At 40.6% G+C, this 18,858-nt stretch overlaps 1 protein-coding gene across 1 annotated transcript; it reads left to right on the top strand.

The window, feature by feature from the left end:
* The first annotated feature begins 1,012 nt into the window (after positions 1-1,012).
* On the top strand, positions 1,013-18,617 carry LOC106521294 (peroxiredoxin-6). Its single transcript, XM_014013814.1, has 5 exons — positions 1,013-1,147; positions 12,073-12,229; positions 17,579-17,728; positions 17,825-17,971; positions 18,038-18,617. Exons 1-5 carry the CDS (start codon positions 1,056-1,058, stop codon positions 18,233-18,235), a joined length of 744 nt encoding a protein of 247 aa, XP_013869268.1. The 5' UTR covers positions 1,013-1,055; the 3' UTR covers positions 18,236-18,617.
* The last annotated feature ends 241 nt before the right edge of the window (positions 18,618-18,858 follow it).

The following is an 18,858-nucleotide window of genomic DNA, read 5'->3' as shown; positions in this document are numbered from 1 at the left end:
GTTTCATTAACGGTTTATCTATGTGTTGTCATGGTGTTTCAGGCATGTAACTAAAATTATTTTAATCAAGACATAACAACTGTCAAACAATAGATTATAAAAGTCAATACTTAATAAAGAAAACTACAAAATGGTGTGGTGCTTTTAAATCAGTGTCTAAATAACTAATAAAATCCTGTGATTGGTCAGGACTTTGATGAAAAGTGGCTGCAGTGAGCATCATCAGCTCAAGAGCTGCTGGCTGAAGCTGTGAGAAAATACAGCCAGCATTACAACTAAGCCAGTAAAAATGATGAAGAAAGTAAAATAAAAACTTAGAAAGACAGTAGAAGAGCTTATGGAAGGAGACTGGAGAAGAAAGCACGGAGAACCAACAGGTCTATTTGGTGATGCTGACCAGAAGGAATTGCTCCTCCACCGGGCAGCTTAGAGACACGTTCCTGCATCATTTGTTGGAAAAAGTGGTGATTGTTTTGTGAGAAATTGACCTAACAGCACTTCTCCTCAGTTAAAAAATGAACCTTCCTGTCAGACAACCTGTCTGTGTTGACTCTGATTTTGTGCGATGTGTACGGCAGTGGGTGGAAAGTGAGGGGACTTTACCAGGACTTCTCACCTGCAGTTTCTCTTTGAGTAAAAAAAAGTCTCAGATTAGATCTGTGAGGTCTGAAATCTTACTGTACATCTTGTTGAAGTACAACCAGATCTTTACACAGTTTGTCTCAAGATTCAGTCGTGTCTTTCTAGATAACAATACATTCATCAAATGTAAGTTTTGGAATTACTGGAATACTATTTTCTTAATCTGTAAAAAGAACTAAAATAAAAGTTTTATTAAAGGTTAAAAAAGGGTCTCTGTCTTTTGGAAATCTGTCAATCTATTTTTAATTCTTATTTATCCACTTTTTTGCTATTATAATGAATTTTAATTACTTTTCTCTCTCTCTCTCTCTCTCTCTCTCTCTCTCTCTCTCTCTCTCTCTCTCTCTCTCTCTCTCTCTCTCTCTCTCAGTTGGAGCTGCTGTCGAACACATAACCCTCTCCACTCTTGCAAGATGCCAGGTCTGCTGCTCGGAGAAGTGTTTCCTGATTTCGAGGCAGAAACCACAATTGGGAGGATTAAATTCCACAAATTTCTCGGTGATTCGTGAGTACACGTCTCAAATATTGATGGAGTAATCACAGACTTTTGGAGAATTCAGTTTGAGAGACAGAAGAGAGAGTCTCATGACACTTTTATCTTAGCTGTTCTTACAAGTAAACTCTTCTAGACAGAGATCTCTGAGGTTCATCCTTGGATCTGCTGAAGCCACTCTTCTAGTTTGGGGGTCACAGCACCAAGCGCTCCAGTGACCACTTGGACAGTTGATGCATGGACTCTCCATACCTTCTTCTTTTTTCTCTTGGTAGCCTCTCGTTTTTCTTCTTCCTGGTGTTTCAGTCACGTATGATCTCTACATCTATCACTGCTGCCTTCTTCTCGTGCTTGCTGACCACCAGTTGGTTAAACAAAACCTGTTTGTCAGTCTAGATCAGGATGTCCTATGTAGCTTAGGTGGTGACTCTCACTTTGACTGTGGGACCTCCAGTCTATATGATGTGTGGGTGTATAGCCTATAAATAAATGATATACTGTATATGTACTGTTTGTTTCCATCTAAGTGGACAAATCCATTACAACAACAAAAGTGCATCCAGTATTTAGCGTATTTGCCTCTATGATTTTTTTCTATTCATAGTGAAGCTTCAATGACCAGGGCTCCTTGTACTGCCTTGTATTGGCTTGTTCACATCATTAGACTCTGTGTGATCTATTTTGAGTTGCTGTGTTTCAGTTCAGGCAGCAGTGCTTTATTTGTGTCTCACTTTTGCTACCTGTGCTTATTGTGGAAAAGAGTGAAATGTGTTTTATCCATCATCTATACCCACTTCTTCCTTTGAGGGTCACAGGTGCCCATATCCAGCAGTCACAGTGCGATGGGTGGGGTACACCCTGGACAGGTTGCCTCCAGTTGTGTGAGCTGGTAAAATGATGCTTGAGGTGAATTAATTGAGAGATGAATGTTGTTAGTTATTAAATGTGTTGTTTGTCACGAGTCTGCGTTAAAAAGCCACTTACAAAAAGTCTTGACCACAAACGTACGTCTCTGGCCTGATGAGAAAAAGTCCCTCTCTTATCACTCTGGAGACCTTTCACTACAAACCAGGTCATATCCTGTTACAGTTGCAGGATGTGCTGATCTGATGCAAGCCTCTTAATTTAAACCAGTCAGCAACAACTTTCAAATACTGAAAACTACATACGTATAGGGAATGTAAAAATAAAACACAGAGGAGATTAAAATGACTATTTACAAATGGTGTGTTCTACTATTGCTCGATTTTTACATTTGTAAGTTGAATTTGACTCTTTACTAAGTCGTTACTCCTCAACCCATACCCCCACCCCCCCCCCCCCGCCCAAAAATAAAAAAAATTTAAAAAGAGGATCACCATCATCAGCTACACCCACCTCTACTCCTCTGGATCCACAAGCAGCCTTATCCACCCTCACCCCCACAATCTACATCAATGCAGACCAGGTGAGGAGGGAGCTCCTGCAGATTGAAACAAGAAAAGCCCCCGGACCTTATGGTCTCAGCCCCAGACTCTTCGGGAACTGTGTGAGGAGAGAGAACCTGTCCTGTGCAAGACTTCCTGTGTGGTTCTAGTTTCTAAAACTCAACACCCTAGGGAGCCTAACCACTTCATGCTAGTCGCTATGACCTTCCACTTGATGCAGATCATGAATTGGATGGTGACTGTGTCTGATGTGGCAGTCAGCAGCATAGTGGTCCTTCAAGTTCTCTCCCCCTTCATCTTGAACACCTCAGCCGTCAAACATAACACAGACAGCTGCTACATCCAGAGGTTTTCTGACGACCCACCCATCGTAGGTTGTGTGTCTGACAGACAGGAACAACCAGGAATACCGGGAGATCATCAGTGACTTTGTTTATGACAGGAAGAAGGTCAYACCCCAACGCCGGTTCAGTTGATCTAAAGTTACCTCCATTTATTGAGGAGAGAGAGCTCCACTGGAGGCAGGACTTTGCTGAAAATCCATCCCCTTCATGACACTGTGAGACCTGTCATATCTACAGCACAGGACTGAACGCTACAGAATGTTTTTCATCCCGTCAACAGCCAGATTATTTAACAAACTTGTTCAACAATGAAACACCTTAGTTTCCATTTGAAGCATTGCACTCCTCTTTTCACTTATTGTAAATATTGTGTGATTACATTCCATTAAATGTATTGTAACGGAACTAATACTTTTATGTTTAAGCAAGTAATTCATAATGACCTAGGTTTTCATGACATTCTGTTCATCTGCAGATAGAATGATTAAAGTCAGAACAAGATTTGCTAACAACAGTCATTCTTAGATATCACTTGTGTTTATCTTTGTGTTTTCCATTGACCTTGTATCAAATCTTGCTAAGATGACATAATGGTGTTTGTTAATATACAGTATATACGAGGCCTCTCGAGACACAGTGAGTAGTGTGGAGAGACAGTGACAGAGAGAAGCAGAGGCACAGAGACAGGCCAGGTTGTTCTCTGTGTTTCATGTTGTTGCAATAAAACTCAGCTGATCATCTCACGGAGTACCTTCATTCTTGGACCACGTATTTCTGTCTTTGTTAAATAAATATTGCCATAACAGTTGGTGTTGTCAGCAGGATTACTAGGAGATCGATGGACCAAGGCCACATTGCAGGTGGACTTATATGAGTGACCAAGGACTGGACTGCTCAGGACCATGACTCCAGCTGGATGAAAAGAACCTTTTTATGGTAAATTGTTTTTAACAACAGATATACGCTGGTGATGATCGTGATGGATGATCTTGAATAAAAAAAGAACACTGAATTTTTATTTTTAGCTGTTGAAGAACCTGAGAAGATTTTTGAAACATCATCAGCTGAGAGTGAGTACAGAAAAGCTTCAAGATGCTTCCTTTCTTTTCCAAAGATGATTTCTACCAGCTTCTCCAAAAGGTGACAGTGTTGGAGCTCAAAATTCATTGTCTGGAAGAGATGAATGCTTTGGAGGACTCAACATGTGTTAAAATGGGTGAGAAGGCTGAGATGAGAGATCCAATGGACAAGGAGATGGAAGCTGCTTCAGAGGGTAAAACTGTATGGAACTCTCTTTGTGCAAGACCAAAAAATCTCTCAGGAAGGATTCAGCTCTTAGATGACATTGAATGGCCAGAATTACAGAGAAATGTTTTTTCTCCTTCAGCAAGGAGAAGAAAGCAACAGGCTGTAATCAAAACACCTGATAACAGCCAGAGAAATGAAGCAGTGTTTCTTCAAAACAGATTCACACCACTGGAAGAAACTGAGTCTGAACAAAGTTCATCTGCTGACCTCAGAGAAGGACCTGAGACCAGATCCAGCTCAAAGCCAAAACAAGTCCAAAGAGAGACTTTCAAGAATCAAGAAATGCTGATCATCACAGATAAAATGGTGAATGAGATCAGAGGCTTCTGGAACATGAAAAAAGTCAAAGTTCTGAGTTTTGCTGATAAAGTGTGATTCTGGAAATAACAGCTGAGTATCCAACTTTGAAGACACTCATCGTTCATACAGGAAGTGATGAAGTTATGAACCGACAGTCAGAAATCCTGAAGAAGGATTTTTTTCTGCTGCTGAATGCAGCTAAAAATCTCAACATGGATGTGTTCATCGGTGGGCCCATTCCTGCAGCCAGAGGAGGGGCTGAGAGGTTAAGCAGACTGTTTGCCCGTAATGGTTTTTTGCAAAAGTCCTGTGTTGACCACTCTGTGAGTTTTGTGGATAACTTTGATCTCTTCTGTGAAAGAAAACATCTCTTCAGGTCTGATGGAATGACTCTGAATCAAACTGGAGCACAGCTTCTGGCTTCAAACATGAAGTTTTTCCTGAACAAAGTTCTGGCTGGAAACAAACAACAGGAAAAACCACAACAGCTGATGTCTGAAGGACAGCTGGAGAAAACTGAGATATCGGTGGAACACAGCATGCCAGTTACTGATAAGGAGACTGCTGCAGAATCAGAACCAGAGAGAGGGAAAGGAGTTATTTCAAGCTGCAGAACCAGCATCACAAACATAAGATCTCTTGGACTCTGAGACCCCAACAGGACAGGAAGTGGAATGCCCCCTCTTGGATTTTACTAACAACATGAAATAACCTGGCAAGAATAATATCAAACAAACCCCATGCCCAAATCCAGCTAACTCTCATCTTCCAGCCCCAGGAACTAAACCAAGATCTACAAAGCTTCACAGAGCCCCACCACCACCTCTGACTCTTCCATATAACAAAACAGACGAGCCTGTTTGTGTTCAAGATGATCCAAAGACCTTTGTGTGATAACTATGTTTTGGGGTCAGTAATTACTGTGGGAGGAATAAAAATTGAATTACTGGGGTTGGGTTTTCAGAAAAGTACATATACTTATGTTTATGTTGACATGTTTTTTTAAATACATTAAAGAGTTTTTTTTTTGTTTTATTGATCATTTAATTGGTGATTTAATGATCAGATGGGGGAGATGTAATGGAACTAATACTTTTATGTTTAAGCAAGTAATTCATAACATACTTTAATGACCTAGGTTTTCATGACATGCTGTTCATCTGCAGATAGAATGGTTAAAGTCAGAACAAGATTTGCTAAAAACAGTCATTCTAGATATCACTTGTGTTTATCTTTGTGTTTTCCATTGACCTTGTATAAAATCTTGCTAAGGAGTCTTCCTCTAACCAGAGAGTTGGCAGTATACAGTCATATGTCAAAGTGTCCCTGGGCAAGACACTGAACCCCCATTGTATTTGATGTGTGTCCCATCAGTGTATGAATGTGATCTAAAGCACTGACTTGTCTCTATAGAATGATTTTTATACTGTATGTTAGATTTGGCTTTTGGTGGCACAGTGGCTCAGTTGATAGAGCTGATGCCTCTCAACACAACTTTTACAAAAACCCTGATGAGTTCAAGTTCCATGAACCTCATTCGTTTAATGATATAGATGTTGGGTTTGTGGAGTAAATATTTAAAGTGGCAGAATTATGTTGTGGGGTTGATTTAAGCAGGAGGGACTAGTGCACTTCACAAAACAGATGACATTACAGTATGAGGAAAGAATATCATGTGGAAACACTGAAGCAACAAATCAAGACATCAGACAGGAAGTTAGAGTTTTGGTGCAATGGGTCTTCCAAGTGGACAACGAGCCAAAACATAGTGCCAAAAAGGTTACAAAATGACTCGCTCAACCAGTCTACATGTGTTTTGTGGACTTGGAGAAGGCGTTCAACCGTGTCCCTCTGGGACTCTTGTGGGGGGTACTCCGGGAGTATGGGGTACCAGGCCTGTTGATACGGGCTGTTAGGTCCCTGTACGACCGGTGCCAGAGCTTGGTCCACATTGCCAGTAGTAAGTCAGACTTGTTTCTGGTGAGAGTTGGAGTCTATCAAGGTTGCCCTTTGTCTCAGATTCTGTTCATAACTGTTATGGACAGAATTTCTAGGCGCAGCCAAAGTGTTGAGGGTCCGTTTTGGTGACCTTAGGATCACATCTCTGCTTTTTGCGGATGATGTGGTCCTATTGTCTTCATCAGATCCCGATCTCCAGCTCTCACTGGAGCGGTTCACAGCCAAGTGTGAAGCGGCTGGGATGAGGATCAGTGCCTCCAAATCTGAGACCATGGTCTTGAGCCGGAAATTGGTAGCATACTGCCTCCGGGTCGAGGAGGAAGTCCTGCCCCAAGTGGAGGAGTTTTAGTGTCTCGGGGTCTTGTTCATGAATGAGGGAAGAATGGAGTGCAAGATCGACAGGCAGATTGAGGCTGCGTCTGCAGTGATGCGGGCGCTGTACCAGTCTGTTGTGGTGAAGAGGGAGCTGAGCCACAAGACGAAGCTCTCTATTTACTGGTCGGTCTACATTCCTACCTCACGAGCTTTGGGTAGAGACTGAAAGAACGAGATTGCGGATACAAACGGACAAACTGAGTTTCCTCCGCAGGGTGTCTGAGCTCTCCCTTAGAGATAGGGTGAGAAGTTTAGTCACCCTGGAGGGATTCAGTGTAAAGCCGCTGCTCCTCCACGTCGACAGGAGCCAGTTGAGGTGGCTCGGGCATCCTTTTAGGATGCCTCCTGGACGCCTCCCTGGTGAGATGGTCTGGGCACGTCTCACTGGGAGGAGGCCCAGGGAAGACCCAGGACAAGCTGGAGGGACTATTTCTCGGCTGGCCTGGGAACACCTTGGGATTCCCCCAGATGAGCTGACCCAAGTGGGTGGGGAGAGGGAAGTCTGGGTCTCTCTGCTTAGGCTGCTGCCCCCGTGACCTGATTCCAGATAAGCAGAAGAAAATGGATAAAAATTGCCTTAAAAAATTGTTATTCTGGCATTTTACAAATAAAAAATTGGTAATCATAAGTGACCTAAAACGAGGAAATTTTATTCTGATTTCATGTCAGACAGTGTGAAAATCTTCTGGTTTCAGCTGTATATACAGATAAATAACATAACAGATTTATCTATCTGTATATACAGCTGAAACCAGAAGTTTCTGAATGTTCACCAATGTTTTCATGTATTACTTTTAACTCCTGGCTGGTAACATGATCTGTTGCATAAATAATAAACAAAAGCACATCTAAGTGAGAGACCACGTCAATGTCTATCATTTAACACCAGATTTATGACATTTTATTCAGACATAGCAAATCTACATGTAGGTTTGACATCCTGTAAATTCTGAACTGTGCACACCATGAGTAGGGATGTGGTCAAAAACTGGTCCATGTGGAGTAGTACCTACAACTTTAATTTTGTTAACAGACTTTTTTCTGTATAAGTGGATCCTAAGGTGCATGAAAAAGCTAAGTAAGATGAATATTTAGGATCTGTGTGGTAAACTCAGATAAAAGATGAAAATTTTCATCTTCTGTTGGGGTTGTGAACTTTTGACCTTTTGATGAAATCATTGAGCGCATGTTTGCTCAGTGAAATGTCATGTTAATCAAATCAGCTGATACCTTGTTTGTAAAATTTGGTTGGTTTATAGCGAAGTTATTGGCAGTTAAGTTTCCTGTATATACTTAACTTTGATGGTCACAAGGGAGAAGGGGTGTGGTCAAAAAAGTGGTCCCTTGGGGGCAGTGAGACCCAACTTTTTTTCCTGTTATCATGCATTTTCTTAAAGAGTAGACCCTAGGGTACATGAAAATACCAGACAAGTTCAGTGTGTGTGTGTGTGTGTGTGGGGGGGGGGGGGGGGGGGGGGGCACGGTGAGCCACCCTAGCCCATGGACTAAACGTCTGTACTTTAGGGACAACAAAGTTTTGACTTCTTGGTAACAGGGTTGCTTAATTTTTCGGAGGTTTGCGGGACACATTTCTGCACAGCTTTTCAAGATTTCACCAGATAGAATCAGGTTGTGGTCTCATGTTGCAACACTTTGATTCTGTTTGTCATCAGTTCTGTTGTAGGTTTGTCCACTGTTCTTTTTAATGACCCAGTTTTCAGACTTCTGCTGTCAGATCAAATTTAGACTTTTTTTTATCTACAGAGAAGCTCATTGTTGACTCGACTAAGACCATAAAGTGCCCAGGTCTAACCCATTACTTCTCCACCTCCATGCCTGACAGTTGATATATGTTTCAGTCTTTCTCCTGGGTTTTGTTTTCTATAAACACGTTGCTGTGATAACAGCAAAACTACAAAGTTTTACTCTTCTCTTTCCAGACAGTGCTCTGCTCTAAGTAGTTTGTTGATGTTCAATTTTACAAACATAATTTTCTAGATGCTTGGAAATGATCTTGTAACACATCTCAAACTGATCAGTAGGAATATTTTCCTCAAGATTCCATGGTCATACAAAAAAGCTTTGAATCCTTCTTTTTTCACATTTAAATCCTTCAGTTTGGGTCTACATAAAGTGCAACTGCAATGCTTTGGTCTGAATTCCTCTTTATTGTAACTCCACAAGCCCCACCTTCTTTCTGAGTTGTGTCTCAGATCAACTCGGTTTGAGGCTGTCTCTTTAAATGCAAATGAGGCACTTCACACCTCGCCCCCCTCCATGTCTCACGCCCAATGATCATTGTCCACTCCACTCCATTTGGCCATTTTTGTAGATTAAAACAACTACACAGCTGCACAGTAATGTTTTATTTACAAATTAATTAAAATATGTGAACAAGGGAAGATTTGTACATCCAGCCTTTGGAGACAGAGTCTGACCCAGAACCTGAGCAGAATAAAGAGGATCAACTCGTAGAACTGCAGATTAACAAAATTGTTTAGCAGGAGGTCTATGGCCTTGTTTAGCAGTTCTTTTGCAAATGCTGTGTTGTAATAGTTCACATAACATCACTGAAAACTGAAAAAAAAGACCCAATCAGAATGTAAGATATCTACACAGCACCAGGAGAAACTAAATTAAACTTTTTTGCCTCCTAGAGATTCCAAGTCCACAACTAAATGTATTTAATGGCTAAAAAATGGATTGTGCATTATATGTCCTGTTGAAGACATCAGTAATGATCAGAGGGTCTAGTAGGAATTTTTCTCCTTGGCGTATTTTCAGAGCAGAAAACTGCTCAAAGTTCTGGTTGTCTAAAGGTATTCACACTTTGACTGATAATCTGTTAGGTATAAATCACTTAAAGGGACAATATTATGTGTTTCTCAGGCAGTGTTGTATAAAGTACCACAAAGTGATACTTGAGTAAAAGCACAAGTATCTTACAAAAATTACTTTGGTAAAAGTTAAAGTCTCCTTTAGGAATATTACTTGAGTAAAAGTCTTAAAGTATCTGATACATTTTGTACTTACGTAAGTATTAAAAGTAAAAGTATTGATTTAAAATGAGCAGTTAGATTTTCTGTAATGACTTTTATTAGGAGGTGACCTCCCCAAAAATGCAGAAATGATTGTTGTATTAAAATAATTAATTGATGTTAAATTCAGGATGCACTAGTCCAGCTGTTTCAGTTTACATACGTATATCAAGGCTGCACAAACCTTTTCTCCAAAATGAAAATCTATCTGAGGGCTGTGGCCAAATACAATAATATAATTCATGAAATACAAATACTTCTTAAGTACAGTACTTTCAACTTTCTACTTCTTGCCTTTTTTTAAATGTAAGGAGTAGAAAGTACAGATAACTGTGTGAAAATGTGAGAAGTAGAAGTAAAAAGTAGGCTGAAAAAAATTACTCAAGTAAAGTACAGATACCCAAAAATTCTACTTAAGTACAGTAACAAAGTATTTGTACTTGGTTACTTTACAACTCTGTTCTCAGGCATATATTTAAACTCTAAAGTAACTATGTCACCTTCAGTTGTTAATAAAATGCTGTTTATATGTTTAAATAGAAAATAAACTTGACTTCTCATATACAGTGATCCCTCGCTATAACGCGGTTCACCTTTCACGGTCTCGCTGCTTCACTTACTTTTTTGTGCCATTTTTTTCCACAGTGCATTGTGTTCTTCGTCCTGATTGGCTAAACAGTCTCTGTGCTCAACAGGCTATCAACATGTCAAAAGTTGTAGGATGATTTGAAAAACAATAAATAACACCAAATAACCATCTTCCAACCTGTTCTGCCTCTAGAAATAAGTTATTTTCCCACTCTCCTTTCCTCCTGTTTTGAAGCAGGCGCTGCCAAAAAAAATAGTCTGTCAGCTCGCAGCTCCTGGAGTGGTGAAACTAACCGAACAAACTGCCTCTAAATTATCTGGTGAATTAATTATCTGCTGTGCACAACGTTCGCTTGCTCTTTAGTAAATAAAGCAAAGCCATTTTCTTTATTTGACCTTTATTTCACCCGTCATTAACACAGACCGGTGTTCCTCGCTCTTCAGACATGAGTTGATCCGCTGCTGCGTTCAACACTGAATGCGCTTCAGTGCGTCCAAGGCGTTGGGCACATTTTTGCTGCTCAAAACGCATTTGGTGGGAACCCGGTGTACCGGCTTAACTACTTCACGGATTTCGCCTATTACGGGTTGTTTTTGGAATGCAACCCCCGCGAAAAACGAGGGATCACTGTATCTGTTTCTAAATAACTTGAAATTGGCCTCTGTCTCTTTAAGAACCTCTTTTTGCTTCTGTCCCGCCCATTTCAGCATGGGGCTGTGTGTGTGTGCTCTGTGATGAGGAAGCTCAGCTTGGAGACACAATCCAGAGGAGGAGCTGATCCCAAACTGTGGTTCTAGTCCCAACCGGTGGTTTTTGCTCCCCTGCCTGGCTGCCTCAGGACACTACAGGATTTCTCAAACATGCATGAATGAGTCAAAGTAAAACTCTGGGCATGTTTTTGATGAGAGGGTAACATTATAACATGATATAAAACTCAAAAAAGTTGATTTGACATGATATTGCCCCTTTAAGAAAACCTTTAGGGAAAATCCACCTGTCCATCTAGCACCATGTTGTGGAGCTCCTACAGTGATCCTATCTCATTTGATTTCCTCCACCTCACCTGGGTGAAGTCTGAGGCAACACAGGCTTTTTTCACACAACAAACCTGAACAATAAGCTGAGACTGGGCTTCTTTCCTTGTTAGTCAAAGATGTTCTGCTACGTTTCCGATGAGTTTTCTCAGTCCAAACTGAAAACAAGACAAAAAAAAAACTGAGGTGTTAAACCTCAGTGAGTTGATTCTCAGGTCTCTGCAGACAAAAACAAAAGTCAAGTCACTTTGATTTCCATCTTGTTACATCAGAACTCTTCTGACGTCCACACAGTACTTTAAAGCTGGACTCCTTTTTCCTGCTATGATGTTATGAATAAAATGACTTTTTAAAAAATACCACCACGCATGGTGTTAGAAGAATTGGAAGACCTCAACCAAAGCTATCTGTGACTTTTACTTGTTTACTCAATGTTGCTGCCCTCAAGGTGTGGTGAGCCCTCCATCAGTTCATGTCCACGGTCAGACAGCACAAACTAACGATAAACATCAGAAAACAAAACTTCAGGCTCTAACTCATAACTGACCCCATGTTTCCCACAGATGGGGAATCCTGTTCTCCCATCCCAAAGACTACACCCCAGTGTGCACCACAGAGCTGGGCCGAGCAGCCAGGCTGAGCGATGAGTTCAGCAAACGCAACGTGAAACTGATGGCCATATCCCTGGACAGCTTGGAGGATCACTACGGCTGGAGCAAGGTGACCTCATGCCTGCATGTATCGTTTGTTTGTTTAGCCTGGATCAAAAGCTCAGCTGGATTTCTGATAAACTAATTCTAAGGTATAAAAGTGGTGTACCTGAAATATAAAAGAACCAAACACATCAACGTTACAATTTGAGGTTATTGATTTATATTTAAATAAGTATTTTTATTGGATATTATTAAGTTCTGACCTTAAAAAGTCATGTTTATAAGTCATAATGGAGAATATTTAGGTTGCATCAGTTCAGGGCAGTGAGAAATGTTCAGGTCTCTATATTGGAGGAAATAGACGTCTCCACAGACACATGGCTCCACACAGGAGAGGAGAGCAGCTCTTCAGGACCAGACTCAACTGTCCTACAGCTCAAAAGTAAAGGACACTCTGCTGAGGACCAACATGTTCAGATTTTAGACAGACAGTTGCCGATGCTGGTCTTTCAAGAAGAGGAAGCTCAGTTTCAGCCTACATCGTAAAATGTGTGGGTTATAAATTCTACCCTCCGTTATTTTTCAAGAAAATTATCTGTGACCCTGTCACAGATCTTTTTTTAGTTTGTAGTATTTATTCATTTCATTTAAAAACAAAACAAAACATTACATACAACATCTGCTCCTATTTACAAAAAATAATAATAATTTCAAACATTAATAAACCAAATAATAAAAACAAAAAAAATTCAACTCCTCAAACAGTGACATACAAATTAAACAATTTCATATTTCTTTAACAATTTTGCTTTGATCATGTTTTTAAAGGAATTAATTGATCCAATGCTTTCATAATCATTTTCCAGATTATTCTATAGTCTTTTACAGCAGCCAGCTCACTTTGTCATACCAGGACAGCTGAAAAGACCTGTTACTTTCCCACTGTGGGATCAATAAAAAGTTTTTTTTAATCTTACTTTTCCCCACCTTTTGCATCAAATTAATCTGAGGAGTTGATCAGCCCTGCTGTTTAACTCTAAGTTTTTCTTCGCAAGGAAGACTATCAAATGTCTTCACCAAAATCCGGTCCACAACATTCAAACTGCCTAATGTGCAGCTTGCTAGCTAGCTAGCTTGCTAGCTGGGACTACTCGTGAAGTGTGTCCACCTGTGAGTGCTTTGTGACGGTGAAGGGACTCAGCAGCACCTGCTGAACAGAAAGTCAGAAAGAGTGATAGAAGTCCATCTCCAAACATAAGCAGCTACAAAAAACCCACCAGAAATAAAATCTCGATTTGTTGCTGGTTGTTTTTAACAAAGAAAATGCTGCTAAGAGGAGGATTAATTAGAGGATTAATAAAGTCTCTGGTTCAACTCAGCACAGAAACAAAACTAAAAACTGCTCCCACGGATGTTTACACCAAAAGATCGCTGATTCGCTCATTTTGCTGTCAATCAAAAAGTAACTCAGCCTCAGACAGATCATCCAATCGTCATGCAGAAGCTGAGCGTCCGAGCCAGCCCACTGTCCCATAGACCCCTAGAGATGCTCAGCGTTCGATGGGCGGGACAAAGCCAGCATTTATCCAATGACTCGTCTCGTTTCGCTGCAGTCTTTGATTCACTATTAAACTCTGTGGAAGCTCAGCGTCCGACTGTTTAGAGCACTGTGAAACTGTGGGAATGAGGGAGAGGAAAGTCATGTCATTACCAGTGATAAGAAGCTGATTCAGAAAAAAATTGAGCGCGTTGTAGCGCATATTTAGTCAATGACGTACTCACAACAGTATATATTTGATCTTTTTTGTTTAATTTAATTTTTTTACATTTTAGGGGAAGCTGAGCTTCCCTTGCAGTCTTAGAGCAATTGCCTCTGGATACAGAAGACAGATGGTTTGAGAGGGGGCGAAGGAAGCCAAAAAATAAGCAAAATGTCTTCAGTCACAGAATAGAAGTCCAGATATTTAGTTTAGTTTTTGGATTTACCATGACTGAGAACCTACACCAGCATTACAACACACTGTCTGATGAAATGATAAACTCAGAACAATAAAAAACATCTGGATTACTCTGGGCTTAGTGCCATGATTATGAAGAGAAAACATGTGTTTGTTACACAAAGACATGCAAAGGTAATTATGGCACCCCATGCTCTCTTTGCACCCATCTCCTGGAAAATACCTCAGGGGACGTGGTTCTGAGCTGTCTTCAGGTCCACAGTCCACATGTGGACCGGACAAATAAGCTCCCGTGACTCATTTCAGTCCTGAACCTACAGTTGGACAGTTATTTGGTGCCTTTATGTTTTTTAAACAACAACCCAGAGAAAATTTTCCCATAGTCTTAGCAGTGCAATTCCCCAAAAGTTTGAACACTTGAGTCCCCCTTGTTAAAACCTGAGACATCCACCTCCAGTCTGACTCTTTGAAGAAGCTGTCTTGGCTCTTCATGGGATGCTGAAGAGGCATGCTAACCACCGTCCAAAGCTTTTAGGATTTTTTTCAGAATCTCAAAGCTAATCTCATCCACTCCCGGTGCCACCAGGGACCTTTTAACTATCTTGGTGAGTCTTGCTAAGGCAGTTGTTTTCACCTGATCCCTCAGATTGGTGGTGCTTCTTCCATCGCTCAACAACAGCAGGTCCACAGTTCCTCACTCAAACCAAGTGCATTGAATGGGCTCTGAATCCCCTCCCGGTTATTAAAGTTTGCCTGAATCTCATCAGAAGATGTTTGGTGCATGAGCACACACACACAGAAGATTCTCTCCTGTGGCTCAAAGCTGCAGAGGAAACCCTCCTGCCCACTGGAAACTTATATTGAGTTGTTGTGACTTCCTGTGACGCACCGGCTCCTTTCCTGCCACAAGGTGACATTCTGAGTTCTTAGAATCAGTTTATGATGGAAGGAATCAACACACCCAGGCCTTGGCCTCTGCTAACACTATACTCAAAACCCAAGAGCAAAGCTTGATCACCAGACCCTCAACAACAATCTCTTCCAAAAGCTTTCCTTGAGGGGTCTTCATTTCCCCTATTCTGAGTGAGATGACCTGTAAGTTACGGTCCAAGAACCCCTCTTAACCCCTTAACACTCAATGTACTGCCCGCGGTACATTGCCAGTTTGTGGTTACTTCCTGCCTCTTCATAGCCTGACCCACACTACCAGGGACTTTAATAGGCAGTTCAAACAATTCAATTGGTTGTCTTCTGTTGATTGACACCTCTTGACCAATTGAGCTCATACTCTCCAGGGTCCAAAAGGTGTGGCAGGCCCCTCATGTCCCACCCGTTTGTGGTACACATGATTGATTGACTATAATCAGCCAATCAACTCTGAGCTTCATTTGACACCACAGCTGTGTCTCCAATCAAGTTACTTTTTATTTGATATACAGCTTTGGAAATGAGAAAACTCAAAAACTAAAAACTAGTTACAGTTACAATGATAATAATGAGTGGTTGATAGCTTTAAGCTTGTGAATTTACTCCAAAGAGTTCAAGAGCAGTACTTCATTTAATTAGGCCCTCAGGTTAAAGGGATCCCTGATTAGTTGTAACATTAGACTTTATTTGATAAACATATACTGTATTTTAACTGTAACATAAAGACTGTAAAAATACTGTAGGCTGTTTAGTTTTGTAAATTTTTAAAAACATATTTTAACACGGATGGAGCCAATTTACATTATTTACACACAAAGCATTCTGGGTAAATGATGACGTGGATAGGTCCTCGGTGCGAGGCTGCTATCGAGCTATATCCACCCTGAAGGTTAATCTTGGACAATATCTGACGATCGACTCTTAAATGAAACGAGAGCATTGACAGAGAGGAGAAGGTAGAAATGACTCAGCCTGTAACTGAAAATATAGATGGAGGACAACAGAGCTGCTTCATGGAAGAAGAACCTCATCTTAGCCTGTTAGCCTTTGCACTAGTGCCAACGCTATATTGCCTTATGTAGGCTATTAGCTCAGCGCTAACGCAACAAACAAGCTAAAATGAGGTCGTCCATCCATATTTTCAGTTGCAGGCTGAGTCATTGTTGCGGTCCCCTCTCTGTCATGTGGATGGAGGACCTCAGTAACGAGAGGAGAATGTGTAGCGCTGAGCTAATACATATATATGGTGATAGCATCGGGGCTAACGCTAAAGCTAACAGGCTAAGCTGAGGTTCTTCTTCCATGAAGCAGCTCTGTTGTCCTCCATCCATATTTTCAGTTACAGGCTGAGTCATTTCTACCTTCTCCTCTCTGTCAACGCTCTCTGGTTTCATTTAAAAGAGTCGATCATCAGATATTGTCCAAGATTAACCTTCAGGGTGGATATAGCTCGCTCACACTGAGGACCTATCCACGTCATCATTTACCCAGAATGCTTTGCATGTAAATAAAATGGCCCCGTCCGTGTAATGTATTTTTAAACTTTTAATTTTAAAATAATAAAAATTGAACATCCTACAGTATTTTTACTGTCTTTATTTTACAGTTAAAATATATGTTTATTAAATAAAGTCTAATGTTACAACTAATCATGGATCCCTTTAACAGATTAATCTGACCTCTGCAATTTGACTCCAAAGACAACATAACCCCCAGGATGTACTTAAACCTCTCTATCTTAAGACCCTGAGAAGTGGCTGATATTGGATCTTTTTATTATTATAATACCTATTAGAAAAAGTTTTAATAGTATAGAAAATGTTATTTTGCTAAAATTGTTTAATTTGATTCTTGTGCTTTTATGAGTCATCCAGTCCAAAAAAAGTCTAAAATTAAAAATAAATAAATAAATAAATAACTGGACTGATATCTTGTAGTCCTAAGCTTTTAAACCTTCAACTAGAAGCTCCACTATTTAACCAAGACTGACATGTAAGTTAGACTAAAAGCCTCACATCGGAGAGTTGTTTGAATCTTTATTAAGGCGGTCACACTTTAACGTTTTAGAGAACTTATGCCAACTTATGCACATTTTTAAGACATCTATGTTGAAGATGGAAGTAAAATATTCAACTGGAAGCCTCTTTTAGGCATGTACATAGTGTAATCCTACCAAATTGATCAAATATATAAATTTTATTAGCAAGTTAAACAGAAAAACAATTTCATAAGTTGTCTAAAACAATACAGGGCCTTTAGTCTGTCTCACAAGACATGTTTTGGTCACATGCACAAAGGTGTGAATTATTGTAGGTTTAGAAAAGCCACAATCTGAAACCACCTCTGTTTAATAGGAAGACATTTATGTAATAAAGATCCTGCCCTGGCAACCTAATCTCACCCATTCATACTGCGCTCTTTATTAGCGATGACACATACTGTATGTGTGAATCACAGCACTTTATAAACTTGTTCCAAATTCAGGGTTTAAGCTCCAAAAGAACAGTTTTGTTTCTCCTCCTCCTGATTAGGACATCCTTGCTTATAACTGCAATGACTCTGGGAACTGCACGCTGCCTTTCCCAATCATAGCAGACAGGAAGCGGGAGCTGGCCGTCACATTGGGCATGCTGGACCCCGATGAGAAGGACAAAGACGGCCTGCCTCTCACCGCCCGCTGTGTGAGCATCACACATTTTTACCACCTCTAAGTCATAACCTTCAGAGGTGAAGGTTTCAAGCTTCTCGGTGTTCATCTTGCTTTCTGTATTGTGTAGGTGTTCATTATAGGCCCCGACAAAAAGCTGAAACTGTCTATACTGTACCCGGCCACCACAGGACGCAACTTTGACGAGATCCTGCGAGTGATCGACTCCCTTCAGCTCACAGCTGGGATACGAGTGGCCACACCCGCCGACTGGAAGGTAGCTCTTATTTTAAATATTGTTATTATTTTAGCCACTTGGGTTTGATTTTGCATCTGCCTCCAGCCTGGAGTGTGTGTGATGGTGCCTCCCAGCATCCCCGAGGAAGAGGCTGCATCCATGTTCCCAGCTGGGGTCTACTCCAAAGAGCTGCCCTCCGGCAAGAAGTACCTGCGCTACACCCCCCACCCAGGAATCCAGTCAGAGCAGAAAGATACTAAACAATCACAGGATCAACCAGAATCAAACCCTCCTCCGCCCTAAAGCTCCTGCAGGGTTATTTATGTTCCCCAAGAGAGATCTTTTCCTTATAGTTGTAAAATAATTTAATAACTATACTCACTGGGGTTAAAGCGTCATTATTTACTACCTTTTTCTTATTCAAATTGTACATGAAAGGGTTAATGGTGCTAATCATGTAGTGAGAGCAAATAAACTGTTTAGATGTGTCTGTAATCATTCTATTGGGCTGAGTTACCTTCTGTTAAATAGGTTTAAAATTTTATCTAAATTTAGCACAAACAGTAGGGAAATTATAGTGTTTTGTGGATTATTTCTTCGTAACTGAAGGGAGATTTGTGATTAACTGAATGTTAGATCCAGTATGGCAGGGCTATTCAACCAAATTGCGCCGGGGGCCACAGTTACTGCAGGTCAACAGCTGAGGGGCCGAACATCCAGCAACTAAAGTTATTATGTAAATAAACCAAGTATTACAAAAATCTGTTACCTTTGAATTAGTTTATTTTGCTGCATTTAATCATGAATACAACATACAGAACCCTATAAAAGTAGTGATAATTAAACATTATCAAAAAGAACACATTATACCTCCTGTTTGACACAAATATTTTGACTCTCTGACTTGCCAAATTTTTAAACCAATT

Source organism: Austrofundulus limnaeus, unplaced genomic scaffold, assembly GCF_001266775.1.
Source record: "Austrofundulus limnaeus strain Quisiro unplaced genomic scaffold, Austrofundulus_limnaeus-1.0 Scaffold106, whole genome shotgun sequence".
NCBI lineage: Eukaryota > Metazoa > Chordata > Actinopteri > Cyprinodontiformes > Rivulidae > Austrofundulus > Austrofundulus limnaeus.
The sequence above is the reverse complement of the archived record's forward strand: the minus strand, read 5'-3'. Positions and strand labels throughout refer to the sequence as shown.